General features: G+C 44.0%; 1 protein-coding gene across 1 annotated transcript in view; it reads left to right on the forward strand.

Annotated features, from left to right (window-relative positions):
- Positions 1-2,219: 2,219 nt before the first annotated feature.
- syt7a (synaptotagmin VIIa) overlaps positions 2,220-19,915 on the forward strand; it is a gene marked incomplete at its 5' end in the record, with an annotated part of 63,994 nt that continues 46,298 nt past the window's right edge. Inside the window, one exon of the mRNA XM_079278733.1 lies at positions 2,220-2,253. Coding sequence (XP_079134859.1) covers positions 2,220-2,253 — 34 coding nt within the window. The remainder of the gene's footprint in view (positions 2,254-19,915) is intronic.

Consider the following 19,915-nt stretch of genomic DNA (forward strand, 5'->3'; position numbering starts at 1 on the left):
CTTATTTCAACCAGAGTCAGATTTCATACTGAATGTTGTGCCTCTTTGAGAGACTCCTTTCATCGCCTGCTCCAGTGTTTACACACACTGGAGATGAGGCTCAGTTTACCACAATGACAAGACTTTGAAATATAGAAATGATGCACCAGCCACTGTTCTTATGCTCATTCGAATCCCCTGTATGTGTCATGACATTGAACAGGTCTTTCATGCTTTCTAGCAAGAGGAGGGGAGAAGGTGGACTGAAAAGGCAGTCTGAGTTGAGGTTAAAGTGACAGAATGATGGAGGGAAGGTGTGAATCCAGATTGGAGACAGTAAAGGGTCGTCCATAGAAGGAGCAGAGAGCCAGAGGAAAGGAGGGGACGGTGTTGATGTATATATAGGTCACTAAATCAATGGGAATCAGGTTTTTGAAGGGGAGGGAAGTGGGTATTTATAGATACCAGTGGAGACGGATGCATCAGTGGGAGCACAGGAGGGGGAAATCTGGGGAACCGACTGTGGTCAAATGAGTCTGCAGAGAATTCTCCTTAAAAGGCAAAATATTCTCAAGAGTGATCAAATAACACGGAGCGCGGCGCAAAACAAAATATAATCAAATGGAAATCACTGCAGAATGCTTTGAGCAAATGACCTTCCCAGCTCCGTTGACAGAACGCAGGCAAACTGTTATTTGCGGTGTTGCTCACAGCATTTGCATCTAGAGCACAGCTCAACTCATATCCTTTTGAATCGTAATCTGTGATATCGGAGAGCCGCATGATTGAATTGAATATTAGCCTTCTATTTTGCAGGCGTGGAAAGAGAACCTGCATATTATTCACTCAAGCGCACTGAGAGCGACTGAATGGCTGGGAAGTGCAATAACAACATTGTATAGATTCCAGGTCAGAGGTCATTGGTTGATGAGCATGCACTGTAATGATTTCCATTTTAATAGCATACATTAATTACACAACTACTGTTCAAACCATTCCTACCGAATGGCTAAGTGGTGACGCTGGCCTTGTGTGGTAGTTTTAATAACTGTAATGGCTTATCCCATTTTATTTTATGACGTCCCGCATGTCTCCGTCTGCCAGCTTCGTGTGTGTGTGTGTGTGTGATGAAAGACAGTCTGAGCACTGGGTGTTAAAATATTCTACATCTCATTTGAAGAGTATTTGCGTATAGCACCTTGCATCAAAAAACCTGGCAGATGACACACACACACACACACACACACACACACACACACACACACACACTACAGCACTTAATCTCATGGCTGGTGTCTAATAATGTGGTCAATAAACTCACAGGACAGTGTTGTGAGGACCATCTGACGATCATTTATATAAGGGGTAAGGATATGGATATGCCGCATGGTTGAAGCGACAGGGGCCAGATGGTCGTTATGTCGTTTCCTCTCCTCAGATCAGTGTTTAATGTAACAGGATGATGTTGCTTTAGTGACTCATTTGTCATCGTGGTTTAAGAGCTATAGAAGTGGAAAGTATCTCAATACATTTCCTCAGGTACTGCACATCAGTACAGGTTTGAGGTACTTGCACTAACATGAGTATTTCCATGTTTTTCCGCTTTATAATGTTGCATGTTTTACTCCACAACATTCATTTGACAGCTATACTTTTAGGGCTGCAACAAGCCATTATTACGATTACGAAACCAAGCAAAGTGACGTCTTCAAATGTATCGTTTTATCGAACAAACATGTTCATTGTCAATTACAGTATGCAGTATATGAATCAGGGATAATAAACCAGTAAGTTGTATAGGTTTTGTGTATTTTAATACATTGGGACCAAAAAATATATAGTCTATAAAATGATATAACATTCTGCATGATGAGTACTTTTTTATTAAGTACTCTTAATAAATTCATTTTACGTAAGTACAATTTAGGATACCACTAATGAGATTACCGATTAATATAGCAGCAGAGCAAACAGACTTCTTAAAGACAGCTGCAAAGAAAAGTCACGAGAGAGAGAGAGCGAGAGAGAGAGAGAGAGAGAGAGAGAGAGAGAGAGAGAGAGAGAGAGAGAGCTAGCCCACCTATCCACTAGGAGGAGAGGAGAGTCTGTTGAGGAGCAACAAAACAATAAACAGCTACTACTACGAACCACATCATCGGAGTTCACGAGACACGCCAGAGGAGTACCAACAGATAACTGAGACAACGCCATCGTATTTGCCTCGGAGTGAATTAACAGCCATGTATCTGAACAGGGAAGAGGACAACAGCAAAGGTAAGATCCTTGCCACTCTTTGCGAAGAGCACGCTGACAGGTTCAAGGTGTTTCGTTTCTGACCCGCTGTTTCTCTTTGACAAGAAAAGGTGGAGATGTACTGTCTGTCACTCCTCGCATGTCTTTTCTTTCTCTTCTTCTTCTTAAACAGCCTTCTCCCTTTGACATGCCGGAGGACCCGTGATGTTGGTCTAAAGTGTGGGCAGTCATTATGTAATCTCAGTGCAGTTAATTGCCTCCAGGGAGGATGCCTATCAATAGCCCAAAATCCTGCATTTATTCCAGTGCACCGTGGAGGATTAATTGTGAACCTGTTGTGGATACAGCCACTTTATCATATGCATCATTTCACCGGTGTGCGTTGTCTTTCGTTGTCAATGTTTTGGACATTGACAATACTTAAAGGGCAACAAAACACAAGGTCAAAGCCTGTAGCCACAATGAAAAGCAAGAGTATGCAGCTTATTCCTACTGCTCCACGGCTTCCGACATTCCGCCAAAAAAAACAAAAAAACAGCTTACTAACGGAATGCAGCTTATTGCTTAATAACGGGGAGCGATAACCGTGCAGCAGCGAGAGGGGTGAGGAGGGTACAAAGGAGGCATATTTGAGTATCTCTCCCACGTGTTTTTGAGGCGTGATTTCTTCGCTCATCGGGTGCCCAGAAACACACTCGACCCGTGTCTCCTGCTGTTGCCATGAAGCATACATAACTCTCTGGGGCAAAGAGGTAATGCTGATTCCCAACTAAATCTTCAGGTTACAGGAGAATAACACCTGCTGCTGCTAGGACCGGGGGGGGGGGGGTGAAAGAGCAAAAGGCAAAGTGGGAGGGGCTCATTGTGTTCATTTCCCTTTGATGTGAGATCATGTGATCTCGCCACACACGGACGAGACATGATACTGTACAGCAGCATCATCCTGAGAGCAGCCTCTGTATGTGTGTCCACAGAAATACAGCAGAGGTAAGAGAAATAAGTTGCAATCATGATTCCATGTAAAGGATGCCGTGTAGCTACTTACGCCCGGAAAAAGTTCTTTGGAACAAAATTCATTTTGGTCCTATATATGAGAAAGCGCTGGAAGGTCACATTAAACTGACATCCACAGAAGTCCTAATATGGGAAAAAAAAAAAAAAAAACTTCCGTATCCGTTGGTCATTCTTCCACCTTGATCCAGACAAATTAACGGGGCTAAATTCAATATTCAGAGCTTTAATATAGCAGAAAATAACTATATGCTATGTAAAGATATACAGGACTCATGTACCTGAGCAGAGAATGAAGGCCCTCTTCCTCTGTGTGTGTGTTGTAATCCTAGTTTATTCTTGCTTTGTTTACATAGTTGTGCCGTTGTGCCACTGGTTGTGCCGTCAGCACCGTTAGCTGCGAGCCCACGGCTTAGAAGTGCGTGTTTCTCAGACAATGAATGATGATATCTGTTGATATCCTGATATGGTTAAAACATGTTCACATTGTTTTGTGCCTCATCATTTTATGAACCTCAGACTTAGCTGCCCTTTATGTTAAATGCAGACGCTAGCATGCTCAGAAACTCAACTAAGATGTTGAAGATGAAGCACCATTGTGCCTCACAGAACTGCTAGCACGGCTGGCTCTTTTCTCGTTGAAGGTCAAGGAGGGATGCAAAGGGGAATGTTTGGATTATAACAGACTCTAGAGTGTATGGGACCTCACGATCCAGGAGTCATGTTTGTTCGTAGCAGGTCTTAGGTGAGATAGGAACATCAGGAATGATCATTAGTGTGAGGTGCTGAAGTAATTAAAGGCAAGATGTTGCAGAGTGAACGTACCTGGAAACCTGTTGTTGGACCCAGGCTAAGACGAAAGGATCTTTCCAGGGATAATTAGGCTGTGAAGTGTGACTAGGCTGACTGCTAATGTGTTGGGGCCACTCTTTTAAATAAAGGGCTCTATACTTGATTGACGTGCATTTAATTGATTTACGTCGGTGGGTGTTCCTTTCCGGCGGGTGTTTCCCTCGCTGCACTGCCGTGGCCTTTAAATTCACACCGCGTCTCAAGGTGGACTGGCAGGGAGATCGAGAAAGGTCTACAGGGATGTATCGATTATGGCCTCAGAGGATTAAAGGGGGGGTGAGGATAAACAGGTTGATCATATGAGGGCTGACGATCACACAAACCAATGGCTACTGTCAAATAAACATCTGCAAGAAGACTGGATGTGTGCTTCAATCAACACCACACTTAAAAAACTGTATATTGTAGAAAGGGAAAATACTCTGGATAAGTGGCACGCTACCATCGTCTCTTCAGTGTGACGGCTAAATGGGCCGTTATTCATACCCACTGGAAAACAACAGCTAACTTAGACTGCTGACTGATGCTCCTGCAGGGTTTGATCGTAGGCCATTAAGAGACAACCTGGAGATGTTCAGACCATCCAGCGCACATGTGGCCAATCTTTCTTTATCATAGTGAAAACAGCAATAAAAAAAATATTTGATTCTTTCAGTTTGTTTCAGAATACATTTGGGTGTGCTCCAATGTCTTCTTCACACAGCTGAAAGTAACAGGAACACAATTCCTGTATGAGATGTTGTGGCAGTATTCACTTGACTTTGCCTTTGGCAAATATAGAAATTCACTTTTTAAAACGAAACACTTACAGGCTGTATACGCATTTTATATTTCAAAGTATGGAAACACTAAAGATGTGCAGACTGTTCAAACACAGAACACTTCAAAGCCCAATGCAACGGTAAACAGCTATTTGGAGGTCTGAGGTGGATGTTATAGAGTTTAGGTTTAGTATGCATCTTTGTTGGCTGGAAGTAATGATTACATCATAAAAATGAATCTGTCAACAATTCTCTTGGTCACTTGATTGATAGTGTATTCTCTAAAATGCTAGTAAATGGTGAAACGTGTCCATTTATATTTATAGGGTCCAAGATGACATCTTCAAATTATTATTATTTTTGTCCAAAACACAAAGATATTCAGTCTACTGTCATGCTGGACAAGAAACTAGAACCAGCTAAATTATGGCATTTTTGTTTGAAAAGTGACTGAAAAATGTATCAATTAATAAAAAAGTTGCAGATTCTGATGATCAATAAACAGTTTAAGTCTACATGTTTTGTAGATTACAATGTCACATTCATACATCACTGTATCTTAATGATAATTATGCTAACTGACCACATTTTTCTTTTGTCAGTGGTTTAATTCTTGGGTTTACACATGATCGTGTGTGTTTCTCCTCTTTAACCGTCAACAGCAAGTGTGAAAAATCTGTCAGGCAGGCGGCATCGTCACCCCGTGCACAAGTAGAAGACCGTCCCTACTTGTGAAACGTCTGCGCCACACAGACTCGCTTCCATTCCCACTTCAGAAACTGAGGGCCTTCGTTCCAACTGAAACACATCCCTCGGCAGGGGGCCGATAGATGAAGTGCTTTCCAGCATCATCTATCGATGACTGTGTTGATGAGCTGACTTGTAGATTTGTTGGACAGGAGCCGATGCCTTTATTGATCGACTCCACTGAGGGAGATGCTTCAGGTACAGGTTAGGTTTGGGTAGATGCCTTCTGAAGGGGGACCTGTGGTTGACTGACTTCATGTATTATGCATAAATCACCCTGATCAGTATAAGTGGCAACAAGAGGTGGATCAGTAATACAGCTTTATGGCCTCTCGTGGTGGAGCAATGTCCCCCACAGGACCCCTGTTGTCTTATTGCAAAGTGCAGTTCAGTCTAGGCAGAACAGCACAGTCTGTGATAATGTCTCCAAAAATAATATAGAAAACAGTGTAGAGCTTCACTTGTTGGCTTATCCTTCTGTCAACATTCTGTTATCTCCCTCCTTTCTGGAGACAGACTTTGAGCATCTGGGACAATTTGCCTTCAATGTATTTGATGTGTGGTCCTGTACTCTGAATGTCTGGCATCCCACACTATCTACCACTTGAATATGATATGGAGTAAAATGTCAGGTTCGCTGTTGATTGAGGGTGATGTTGGCCTTGCATTTGGGCTGGAGTCTAAATCTCCCGCCAGGAGTAACCAATCTAACTGACACTAGTTTGGCATGCAGAGCCTGCCCTGCACTAAGAGAGATCCTCAGGTATAGACCTTTTTTTTTTTTTTGGCATGTTTGCACATAAATCAGCAACCTTAAAAGGTTTGATATGATTAATAGAGAAGGAATACCATGATTGTTAAAAAAAGATAAACTTTTAGAATATAGTTTACGGAAATTGCTCCTTTTTAGCCACTTTCCAAGGAAATTTCGTACAACCATTTGTGGTCACCAGAGGATGAATTATAATAATTGTGGTGACGCCATAACGTTTTAATGAAGCGCCATCATCAGGCCAAAATCTATTTGTTCAATAACAACAAAAAGGCCATTATTATGCCCTGGTCTCTCGCAGTTGGTGGTATACTAGCTCGATGGTGTAAGACATGCAGTTATTGGTATGCGTGACTGGATTTTAACTGCTGAGGAAATGAAATGGTAAATGGAGTGGATCTGTGGGGACTCTTTAACATGGTGTGAAGTACAGTGTCAGCGTTAGACTGTGAGTCCATAACCTCTTTGTTGTTATTGCACTGTAGAAATTGATGATGTCCCTCTTCCTCATGGCTGTTTTACTAATGTGGGATGGACAATTATTCGAGGAGATTGCTGTGGCAGTCTTGTAATGCCCATGCTGCTCAGAGCAAGATGAATTGACGAACAGCTGGACGCTTGGAGAAAAGGTATCGTTATGGGCTTAACGGCTAAATTCAACAAGTCTATATTTCTATGACCAAACTTAAAAGGAGGATTACTGGAGATATTCATTCATGATGCCCTCTATTTTCCCTCCTAATGTAGTTTGAAGCATAAAGCTGCCGTGAGTGATTCCGCGGTCTTGTCGGCTCGCTGTATTGATATCTGATGTTGAGTGTGAAAATGTCACATTTTACAGCACAGCCTAATTAATTATAGTCAAACAGTTAACAGCTCCAATTTAGTACACATATGTGTACGATGTGAGCGAAGCCATCGGGAGCAAGGATCTCAAGGATCACTGGAGTCAGAGGAACAGGCTCCAATGCTGCGATGGAGGCAATTAGATGTTTTTGTAGTGACACCTGCAGTGAAACACAGATTTGACCCGCTGTTTCATCACCCTCCCCGGTGAAGCAGGAAGCCGTATCAGCCGATTACAGCGAAGCATAATCGCACTTTGAATCAGTGAGCAATATGCGCTGCAAAGACAAGAAAATTGCACTTGTAAAAGAATAGAAGAAAATAAAATAAATGATTTTTGATTGATTACCCTGCAGAATGGCACACTTGAATAACATGAAGTTGGTCTAATGTAATGAAATATTTTTTTATTTTATTACACTTAATTATGGATGAAAGACCTGTTTTTTGTTAGTACACAGTATGAGACAGGATCCGTATATATGGCACTTGTAGATAGTTATTTTTAGGGTGAACTCTCCCTCAGCTGACTGAAATTGCGGAGGAGGGGGAGGTCTTTTACTTCTCTCTCTGCCATGCTCTTTCCCTTTCTCCCATGTGTCTTGGGGTGGAAAAGGACAGCGCCGGTTAACATCAGCCGGTCAGAGGGAGTGATAGAAAGCAAGAGGCAGAAAAGTGGACAAATAGAGTGGAGGCGAGCGTGAAAAGATGGAGTGAGAGACAGAGGGAAGCAAAGAACAAGCCCTGGAGTGCTAGCCAGTCAAGGTCACACAGAGAAGAAGAGGCCCTGTGTGTGTGTGTGTGTGTGTGTGTGTGTGTGTGTTAAGGGAAAAACAGTGCGGACGGGAGGCCGACATATAAAGAATGAAGTGCTGGTGACAGCGGTTTAGTCTGGGATTGGGGGTTTTATGAGGGAGGGATGAAGAAAGGAAGCAGGGAAAGAGAGAGATGAAATAGAGCTTGTAATATGGCTCCACAACAGTTCTCTTCTCAAGCCTAAGTCTTTTCAATCCTCTACTTCTGACAGGAATGGCGTAATACCTTAGTAACTTTCAACATGTTCAAACTCAGGCAGTGGTGGCACATTTGTCATGTTTATGATGTAGCTGTGTGACAAAGAGACAAGAGGAAGAACATGTTAATCCCACCCAGAGAACTTGCTCTAGTTTCTGATTAGTGACGGAGAAAGGGGGACTATTGCATAATGGATAGCCCGGTGCTTGTCATCTTAGGATCAAGTGTAGGGCGCGGGATTGTGGTTTGCTGAGAACATTCTTTAGTCGGTTATCCTAGCAGGATGCAAGGAGTCACTTGGAAATGTGATCACTGCCTTCTCTTCAAACATATGAGCCCTGTTTGCATCTCACACCCGGGAGAGATTACGCGTGTGAGCAGTTGCCATAGAGTTTTTGGAGCACCACGGTGCTGATGTGAAAGATCTGAGATGGCTCGGGTGCTCTGTGACATTATCTCTCCGGAGCGATGGTGTGTGGAGTTGTGATAACGTACGATGACTTCATTTGCAGGTCAGGAGTTCACCCTGTGGGTGGCACCGTGGGGTCAGTTCCAGCTCTTATCGTCATTATTTCTGTCTTAATGTGGTGATGCTGCATGGATATTGTTCAACTTTTTTAGAGAGAAATCTCCCCCCCCATCTCCGTCGTCCTAAAATGCATTCACCACCACCAATCCTCAAATTAAACCTCAAGTGGTCACACAATCGCATTCATTTGAAGACTCCAAGCGAATTCTCTGCAATTATCCTGTTGACAGTCATCTTTACCATTCCAAAGAGTAATTCATCTTTACACACCATGCTTTTACACAGATGAAGAGTAGTAGCTTCTGTAGTAATGGCTTCAAAGCATTTTGAAGCTTTAGACTGTAATTGTACTCCTGTTAAACAGACCCAGTGGAACTGACCTGTAGTGTGTGCTAAATGACCCTTAACATCTGTATGATTATATTGGACAGCTGATGGAATAGAGACGGACATGAAGGGGAGAGAAACGGCTATGGCGTGCAATAAAGGGCCCCAGCTGGAATCACACGTTGCTGGTGTATTGTATCTTCTTACGTCCGTCCACAAGGGCGTCCCCACCCTTCAGCTTTGGTTGAAACAAAACTGCCCCATGTCATTAAAGTAAGATGCTTAAAGCTACAGCCGGTAAAGTTACTTTCTGTCATATTTGCTGAAACTGTCACTATATCCTGACAGTAGTACACGAGACAGATACTCTGTGACTAAATCAGGTTCCTCTGCCTCTTTTTTAGTGCTAATGGCATTTGCAAGATTCCACTGCGCTTGAAGAAAAACAAGCAATCAGAGCCGAGGAGTGTCTAACGCAGCTGTCAATCACTGCTCTGGAAGATCATGAACTCTGATCAAACTGTCAAACTAGGCTGCGCTCATCCAATATGAATCAACATCCTGTTACTGTATTGCCTGTTTTTCACTTCACATGTTTGTGAATATAACATAACGCGGATCTTCTGGCCATGTTCTGCATCCATGGGGCTCCATAGCTCACGAGCGTTTCCTTTAGCCACTATATACAATTTCCGTCAAAGCCCGGCGGTCTTTCGTGGAGACATGAGAGTGGTATCCTTCCTCATCTCACTCTCGGCAATAAAGAAAATGAGCGTACACCCAAGCAGTTCCAATTAAAAGTGTTTTAATAGTAAAAAAATATGTGTTAAAGAACAAAGGTATACAGGGAATTTGATCTTTGCACACCTGTGTTTAGAAATGTGCTTTAGAGAAAATTAAAAAAAAAAAGTCCAAATGAAAAAGAAAATGCTCACACACTGCCAATACTTGTGGTAAATGTATTGAAACCTCTGTCTGTGCTTGCACACTGTCAACGAAAAAGTGTTGACAGTGTGCAAGCGCTGATTTTTTTTGATAAGGAAGTAAAGTGAAAAGTGGAACAGCAGGTATTATTTTTACAGGAGATGTATCGCACACCGCTTACTTCTTCAGTACAGCATGTCCCACAAGTTTGCGTGTGTGCTTGAGCATTCATTTCTGTGTTTATGTGTGTAGCCTCACTCACTGTCCCTTGGTATTTAGAAAAAAGTGTGTGATTTTGTGTGAGCCACCCTGTATCTGGCGATGTAGTCAGACTGACAGATTGTGCTGCATGAGAGCCATCTCCTCAGCTTGGCTGCCTGCGCGTTTCTCCCTCGTTCCTCTCGTTCCTCCCTCCGTCTCGTCTCCCTTTTACTGTGCTTCAGTGGTGACCAGCATGGCAAAGGGACATTTTTCCTTCATTTGCCTTATCAAGCCAGCTGTATAGGTAGGGCGTCTCCCTGGATTAAGCCCACTCACCGTTCCATAACAGTAGCTACAATACCTGATGGATCAGCCCTCCAGGTCTGTCTCTTGTGCTCTCCAGCCAAGGCGGTAGCTTGTGACAGGGTGTGAGGTTAAAATGCCAGAGATGGCAGCGGGCGCTCGGGATGTCCTTGCATTACTCTCCTCCATTAGAGCCGTTCTCACTTTGTGGCTTCATCAGGACTCATTAGAAAATACACAGATACTGTCGACGAAGGAGGAGAGGGAGCTATTGCTCTGCAGGGGCAGTGATTGTGTGTGCTTCTGTGTGTGGGGAAAGTGTTTTCACGCTCATTCTTTCAGCTAGAAGCTTTGTGACAATGATAGAACGATTTTCAGTCGTATCCTCATTTTGCTCTTTTTCATTTTAAAAACATTTGAGTGGATTTTTCATATCTGATTTTGTTGAATCGAGCCATTTGGACCAGTGAGGCATTTTAAAATTGGCATCGTTTGTAATGTGGTACCACACCAGAGCTCCTTGTGGAGAATGGGGTGGAGGGAGGAGGAGCAGGTAGAACAGGGAGTAATGAGCCTTGGCAGGAGGGACAGATGACAGAGGAAAACCTGGCCCAGACAAAAGGAATACACAGTCCCACATCTCTCAACCCAAATATGGATTCACGTGACCGATTGGGAAATTGAAATCCTGGGGTCGAGGGCAGATAAGCGGGTTTAGGATTCATCAGCTGATCGTTTAGCTGAAGAAAAGCAATGCTCGCCCCATTCACGGTGTGACTGAATACCTGCTGTAAACACAAAAAGATCAAATGACTGATACCAACAGCTCTTGTTTTTGTTCTCTCTCCTCCCACTCCATCTCCCAAAATGATCTGGATTGCTGTTTTCGCTGCTCCTCTTGATTCCCCACCAGTCGCCTAACTTCTTGTGGACGCAGGCTTATCATCCTATGTTTGCCTTGGCAGCGCCGTGAATTGCTGCAGCTGGAAGAGCACAATGAATTGGATGCAAACAATTGTGCATGCATGGGAGTGAGCTGAGGGAGAGAGAGCTCAGCCACCGACTCAGCAGAGCTGAGACTCACCAGATTGGGCTGGCTCGACCAAGCAGTACATTTCTGATTGGTCCGGGCGACAAAGCTGAAATGTGCCTTTTGTGCCACCGGTCCACAAATCTGACTGTAGAAATATCTCTCGCTCTTTTTCTCTCTCACGCTAATGAACAGCAGCGCCTCTCTACAGTCACTGATCATTTTTCCTGTTCGCAAACCTTCATCGATTAATGCCAACCGCCCTGAGACCCGACTTAGTGGTTGTGGCTCTCAGGCTTGGGAGGGGTCACTGATACCCTTAATGAGTCATAAAAGGCAAATAATTATACACTCCAATAGTCTTGACGTTGGGTGATATTTCAATGGTTGGTCACTCTCTCTCGGAGTCTATTTGCCCACAGTTGGCACACGCTCCAATGCCCTCAGACACGCATTTGCACAAGTAAACAGAGAAATCTTGACTCTCCAGTCCCGTGGTGGAGTCCATGCGCTCGGGATGTTTGAGTACAGGCAGGATCCTGCTGCACAGCCTGGAAAAACAAACACGCAGGTCAAACAGAGAGCTCCCAGAATGCACTGTGATTCAGCTAAGCATGTTGATTTCATAATCAAAACAAGAAGCCCGAATGCCAAAACCACTATAAAATAATTGTCATGCCATCATCCAGAGTGCCGACTCTCCTGCCCGTGGTGTCGTTCCTTCCTGGTAATGTTTGCGAGCTGCTATCTGAGACTGATTGTGTTAAATCATGTTGTCCTATATGTGATTATCCACTTGATAATGACAATGTATTGTTCCCCCCCCCCCCCTAGAGACGGTCAGCACACTCTGAACGAGATGACGGAGGTCTTCGTTTGTTAATTGAGCTATCATAGAGAGGGCTAATGCAGGCATAGGGCGTCATACTATCTGCCTCTCGCACTATCTTTCCCTGGGGTAAATCTGCTCCCCCCTTGTCTCTGAGTCCATTGCCCTCTAAAACACACTGCTTAATTACAGAGCAACAGCGGGAGGAGGTGAGGACAAAGTGGGAGAAACGAGCAAAAGCCAGAAATATGCAAGAGGAAGCTTTAAGCGTGTAGCTAGAGGAGGTAAAACGGGCACTCGAGAACAGCTGCGCGAAACTGATGCCTGATAGGGAAGCAGCTCATAATTAAGATTGTTTTAGAAGTAGTGTTTCTTAAATTCAATTAATATTTGATTGTGGCTGCACTCTGAGATCCCCCCACTGAACAGGCGATGACTCTGAGGCAAACACACAATGACTGCACATCAGACATGGCTGAGGATTGACAGGCATGTGGCTCCCAGCTTCCTCCAACAGTCTTCCTCCTTCTTAAAGCGCCTGACAAACCTCATTGAGGGCTGTTCACGCAGGCTCTATTGACATGAGACATACCGAGGAAGGCTCATGTTGTAAACATCGGTTTCCCAAGGTTATAGTGCAGAGCCTATATGGATCTATAGCGCTTTGTGCCGTAGGAGCTTTCATGGTGTATGTGATGTATGTATGGTATTTACCATCAGTCCCTCCTGCTGTATTACATGTTGGTGTGTGAGGTGTAAAACATGATGGGCCCTGTTTTAATAACAGTGGGAATATTATCATTCCGCCCAACTCCCAGAGCCACGTTCACACCCTTTACTCCTCTGAAACATTTGCATCTCATAAACGGCTGGTCAGTATTCCTTTAGATTACCTTTTGAATTTTAGAAACTTGCACGAGTGGGACAGAATGAGAGCAGAGAAGCAGCGGAGGTTTGTGAGAGGAGGGGAGCGTGGAGTTTGTGAGCTGCGAATCGCTTGGAAATTCACTGAAAATGTTTCCTGTGTCCTTTTGGCTGCTCCATTTTCCTCTGCTCCTTCTCCTTCTTCTAAACACAGCGCTCTCAGCTCCGTCTCCCACTGTTTATTACACACTGTTTGCAGCAGCACTTTATGTAATGTGCTCCAGACAGATTTGACAGGCTGGATGTGGACCATAAAATACCTCCTCTCAGAGTACTGAGGCTATCACAAGCAGGTACGAGGAGGCTGGGATGTTTAGGTAGAAGAGGGGGAAACAACTGGAATGAAAGCAAAGAGGAGCGGCAGATACACGAGGAAACCATGCAGGATTTTGCACAAAATAAGTTTAATTTTGAATATATGGCTTAGTTAGAATAGTAATATTCTAGAGCAGCAGTTCCTTGACAATACAATTATCTTTGAGGTGTAGAGAACACAAACACAGTATTGTTTGATGCTCTGGTTCTGGAATAACCTCTTACAGGCTTTAATATGTCTCGAGTGGTTATATTGGACTGTAGGACCTTCTTTGTAGTGCTGACCTGAGGTTATTACTGTGTGCAGTGATGGGGAAGGAAAATCCATGGCGTGCAGCCATGGTTGTGTGGTTTCATTGGTCTGAGGCGGTGCTCGTTGCGCCACCTGTTGGAAGCTGCTTCGCATTCTCATTTGGGAATGGAGACCTGCATGTTCGTTTAAGCCGATTGTTGAACCGTCTGCATAGTCTCCATTGACAAATGTTGCTCATGCTTTGTTTATTCTCATTCTCCAACATATTTAGCCACACAGCTGGACTATAAGTCATTTATATCAGGAAACGTAATTGGAAGAAATCTCTGTACCTGAAAATTGTATCGTTATCAAACTGTAATAACTGCTTTTTAAAGTCTTAAAAGTCATTAAAGTCATTAAAGGCATGCTGTTAATGATGCGTGTTTTACTACATATGATGGTGCAAACAGACATGCAATCACATACATGCTAAAAATCCCACATTCCTGCAGGCATCCTTCCGAGTAAAATGTTAAGGCTGTGCACATGACGAACTCTGCTTACTGAGACTCTGTTTGCATTTGGAACCACAATGCATCTCATCTGATCACCACTGAACACAGTGCCCTAAACACAGGTGTAATTGCACCAACACATAGCTTTGAGGCTTTCCTGGGACTGAATCTCTCAAACAGCATTCAGAGGGGGTCAGTGATGCATGTGACTGCACACTCAACGTAACGTGAAAGCAAGGGCCGTGGGGTCATCTTCAACTTTGTACAACACACATACGGCACGACAAGTTATTTGTTTGTGGCAGAGAGCACGGGCAGTGTTTTGAAGTGAATTCATGAGGGGGAGGTATCAAACAGCCTTTCTCGTCTCTGTGGCTGAGCATACCAGCCGCAACAATAAAGCCAAGTAGGATTTGTCAGAATCACGGCGAGCTGGAAAAGGTAGAAATAATATGTATTTGTTCTTATCAAACTATAACCCATTTGGCAGTCATTGCTGTCGGCAACAAAGTGCAAAACGATTCACAGTTTTTTTTCGGGGGGAAATTATTGATATGAGCGATGAGTAAGCCCTGTCTTGTCCTTTTTTTTGGCTTTCCAGTGCAAAGCAGGCTAATGAAAAGCTCTGAGCATCTGTAGGCCTGCACGCTCATGCTCGCTCACTGTTCTCCAAACCAGGCTGCACGGCCACAGCTAGCCAATCGCGTTGTCTCTTCTCCAGCCTCCAGCCTGCCAGTCCCCAACTAGCACAGCCTTGAGGTAGGACATGCTGGCAGTCCTAACATGCTCTGGCCTGAACCAATTTTGGGTGCTTTTTGAGCAAAGGTTTGCACAATGCCAGATGCAGAATGGAGTCACACTTCAGCTCTCTCCCCTATATATAATTTCATCATCCATTCATGACCACTGGACCATACATCACGCAAGAACATTGTGCAAGTGGCACTTGCCAGTTCACCAGCCGCTGGAGACAAGGGGTCGAAGGTCCAAAAGGGAAGCACTAATCTTTGTATGTGCCATTCTTCCTCCTCTCCGGTCCCTTCCTCCACGACTGTCAGCCCACATAGGAATCCTCCGGAACAGCCTGGTGAATCACCCTGCATCACCAGGCTAAGCACTGCACATGTTCCAACAATTACACAAACAAGCATGGACATATACCCACACGCAAATACCCTCCCTCAACCTGACATGTCATCTGTGCGTCAATTAGTGTTTTTGAAATGGTATAGTGCCTGTCAGTGATTTGTGTAAAACCATCCCATTAACTTGTGAACAGCCACTGATTTTCATACGTGGTGTGTTAAGTCACTAGTGTGTTTGACTTAATTCAATTGTTTTTTATGTAAGAGAGCCTGTGATGTAATGTAACACATTCATTAACCACGCTAGCAGTTCTGTGAGGCTGTACTCCGGCACAGCTGTTCTTTGAGCTAAATGCTAACGCCAGCATGCGAACATGCACACATGACAAAGCTAACATGCTGATTTGTAGCAGGTACCGTGTTAGCATGCCAACATTTTCTAATGAGCTGAGACTGATGTAAATGTCATAAACCAAACTATTGAACATAGTAACATTTTGATGGCGATTTCATGGCAATCCATTCAATAGCTGTTGTATGTCTGAGGGGCTAACTGACTGACCATACTGCTAGCATGGCTAAAGATGTTCTCCGAACTTTCTTCACGAAACTGAAACAATTCTAACCAAACTAGGCCACTGAAGGGATTTGTTTTGGAAAGAAACAAAAAAGGATCTGTTCAATACAACCTTATTATCTCTACTAATCTAACAGGCACCGTTGTTTCTTCCTGGATAGCTTTGTGTTCTCAAGAGCCCCTCAGTCGGCTTAAAGGTCAGATTGCATACAAATCACACAATCGCCCTGTTTGTCCTTTTCGGAATTTAACAGACCTCATAGAGACTTAGGGCTGAGAGGCTGCCTCAAAAGCATCAGCTATCCTTTTACCAACTCCCATTACTCAATACGAGAATTATAGCTCTCTTGAAGAGTAAATCAATCACGGATCATGTTAGTTCTGCCTCTTTGTTTTTCCTTCCAATGACAATATTTAAGGCTCGTAGTGCCAGATAGATTGTTTGTGACAACGTACTGTACTTTGCATGTGCCCTGTTCAGGTGTCGCCCAGTGAACACAGCCCCCTGAGCTCTCAAGCCGCCACTGAGTCAATTGAGAAAGCGATGGAAAACAAAACTCCAGCATGCTTTCCACACGTAATCATATTTTTGTAGTCGAAAAATGTGTGTGCTTCTCATTATTACCCTGCCAAAGAGACACTTAACATGATTTCCAGTAATAACTCAAATCTCCTCTCTTTTTCACTCTCTAGCCTGAACTCACACTCCCTCAATTATTTCCCCCCTCAGCTACGGCTGCAATAGTTAGCCAAATGACATCCTTGTCATGATGTAAGGGGGATAATGTCAAGTGGGTTTGAGAGCAGCGTGTGTGTGTCACTCTGCTTAATGGCAGTAGCCAAGCCTGCCATTTGTTCTCTGCGGCCCTGCCAGCCAGATGGGCTACGATCGCCGTATAGACGTGACAAACAGTGACATCCTACTTGGTACTGCAGGTATCATGGCAACTCCTGAACTCTGAGGTGATATTGTCTGCTGCAACAGCAGCAACAAGCTCATAGCTCCACAACAGCTACTATTAATATGCATGTGAGTAAGAATTAAGACGATTACAGTTTGGAGGGAGGCTAAAATGTCCTCAGGTGTAGTGTAATTGAGTTAACGTGAAGGGAAAATTGCAGGCTGCTCCCAGCAGAAGTGAAGGCCACAAGGGCCGGTAGTTGTAGAAAACTATATTTCCCATGAGCCCTTGAATGTATCCTGCTGCAAGCAAGCAGCTGCATGGCACCGTCAATATGTCTCGGTGTGCTGGGTTCTACCCAGCTGTAAATTGCTGACAGTTATACAAGCCAACACATCAACGGCTGCAACAGAGAGGAGTGCTGAAGGCCATCAGTCAAAGATGACACCGTGCTTATGACGAGCAAATTATGTTAATACAGAACTGGCTGTCTCCAAAAAGTAAAACTTCATTCTGGGGAACATGACGCATATTCAATTCTAATATTAATTATTAAATGTGTTTTTTGGACGAAACCCACTTATGAGTCAGGGGAAGCTTATATATAAGTTACAGGATATATTTCATTACTTTAATTTGTCCTTCTGGTGACATTGGCCGATGCTAATGCGAGTTATTGTCTGTGGTGTCGGTCCAGCTGGACTCTGAAAGCAGTGTTTAAATCTCCTCCTGACACTGAGCCAATGGAGTGTCTTCCCCGGGGCCTACAGCACTGAAGAGGACGGGATCGCTCCGACCATAGTGGAGCTTTACCGTGAATGCACAGCGACTGACGGGAAATGTCACCTGGAGAGAAAAGTGGTCACTGGAGAGATTCTCTTTTCCATTTGATGAGAGCAGCAGCCACTGAACAAATACAATGCTCCCCGAAGAGGAGTTACTCTGTTCTCCCTCTGCACTCGCAGTGTAAAATGCAGTTCGACAGCCTGTTGCAAATACAAAAACAATACCAGACGCATTAATTCCCTCACTTAGCTGTCGTGCACAAGTTAATCAGTGTGAGGGTTTCACTCCAAGGAAGTGAGTGCCCCTTGGAGAAAGAATATTGGCAGACATGCAGATGCAAAGACTGACATGCACGGATGGCATCAGGCCATGAGAGGTCTGTCTTTTAGTGCCTTTTTTATGGAGTCTTAAGAGATACGACTTTAGCTGTGTTCGTGAACGAGTCAGTACTCTAACCTCTAGCTAGAGGCGAGGGTTTTCCATGTCCGGGGTTTTTACTACCTGGTCTGTCCTGACAGGTAATGAAGGGCTTTTTTACAAGCAGTCTTTAATTGATTAATGAAGAAGGTAAAAGATGGCGGCCTCCAGGTGGTCATGAATCTGTATTAATTCATTCATGACAAACTGAGTCCGTATTGCTTTTTCACATGAACTTTGCTTGGTAGATGCGTGTCTGTTTTGGTTGTGAATAATCCTGTAGACGTCTTAAACTAAGCCCATTGTGTAGTTGCGTGGTGTTTGATGAGATTTTATAAAACCATAACGGAGATGCGGGGACTAGGCTGCTTCACTGTAATTTAGCTGTCATTCAATTAAAGTTGCACTTGTCCTGCCAATACTTTAATTACACCCTCAATAATTGTTTTCCCATTTTTGATGGAATGAGAATATTTAGGCTATTTTTATGTGAAGAGAGGCACTGGAATTTGGACATGGATACAAAAACGCACAAGTATCCACACACATACACACATACCATGAATGTATTCGACTCTGTCCTTTATCCTTAGGCAAAAACAATTGTCTTTGACTTGGATTCGATTTTATAATGCCACCCACATGATACATCTCGAGCGTCCGAGACCTCTTTGTCTTGCTTGATGTCACCAGCAGTAAGCTGATGATGTGGGCAGAAGGGGACTGTAGGCTTGTATGCATATGCACAAGCTTCACAAATTGCTCCTCAATAGCATTAGTCGAGTCCCTCTTCCCTCACTCCCACTCTGCTTTTTCCTGCACTGTTCTCTCTCCACTTTCTTGGTTCCTTCACATCACTAAAGCACATGTGTACCCACTCATGTCACTGTGCTTAAGCTGTGTCAAGTGGAAGAGTATGTGTTTTAGTGTTTGCAATTTTGAGAACATGCAATTATTCCCTTTTTTTGGCCGTAACTGAAACACAACTTTCAATGCAGATGGTGAAGGTGATAGAACAATGAATTAGAGGTGACTGTACATTAGAGCACTGATGACAAGAAGGTGATAGAAAGTGGACATTGATGGGGTTGTAGGAAGTCAGAGGAGCCAGGCAAAATGTTTGGCACAACTAAGACTATTACCACTTTGGGCCTTGATGAATATATCCATCCATTAGCTATAGCCACTTATTCTAGAGGGTCGCGGGTGGGGCTGGAGAGGCTGGGGACAGAGAGCTCAGCTAAACTATTAGCACCGCTATCTCTCCATCTTTGAAACGCTTTGCCGATGTTGTAGCTCGTTCCGAGCCTCGAATCACAGTCTGTCAGAGTGTCAAGTTGGAGCTATACTCCCTCAGTTGTGGCATCCGACAACACTGCAAGATTACATGTTTTTGCTGTTTCGATGCAATGCAGCCTGGGTCTCCAGCTGTGTGGTGTTGGCTCCCAGAGGAGTGAGGTGAGGCTCTGCTCCTGGTCGGAGGAGGAGCCGCTGCTTTCCACTTCCCACTTCCCACCGGAGCTCCAACTGCTAGTCGAAGGCAGCAACAAAGCCAGATCTGGGTCTGTCCTAGGGCGGCAACCAGCTCTTAAAGCTAATGCTAGGTTAATTAGCTAGCTAGCTATGAGGTCAAATCAGCCAGCAACAGCGCTCATCTCAGACAGCTAAATCTACCACTGTGCCATATCAAGGACCAATTGTTCCAAAAATGACTATGAATTTCATTCGATAAAACTCAGAACAGAAAGCTTGTCAGGAATAGCAACAGTAACAAAGGAAGG

This window comes from Melanostigma gelatinosum, assembly GCF_949748355.1.
Source record: "Melanostigma gelatinosum genome assembly, chromosome: 1".
Classification (NCBI taxonomy): Eukaryota; Metazoa; Chordata; class Actinopteri; order Perciformes; family Zoarcidae; genus Melanostigma; species Melanostigma gelatinosum.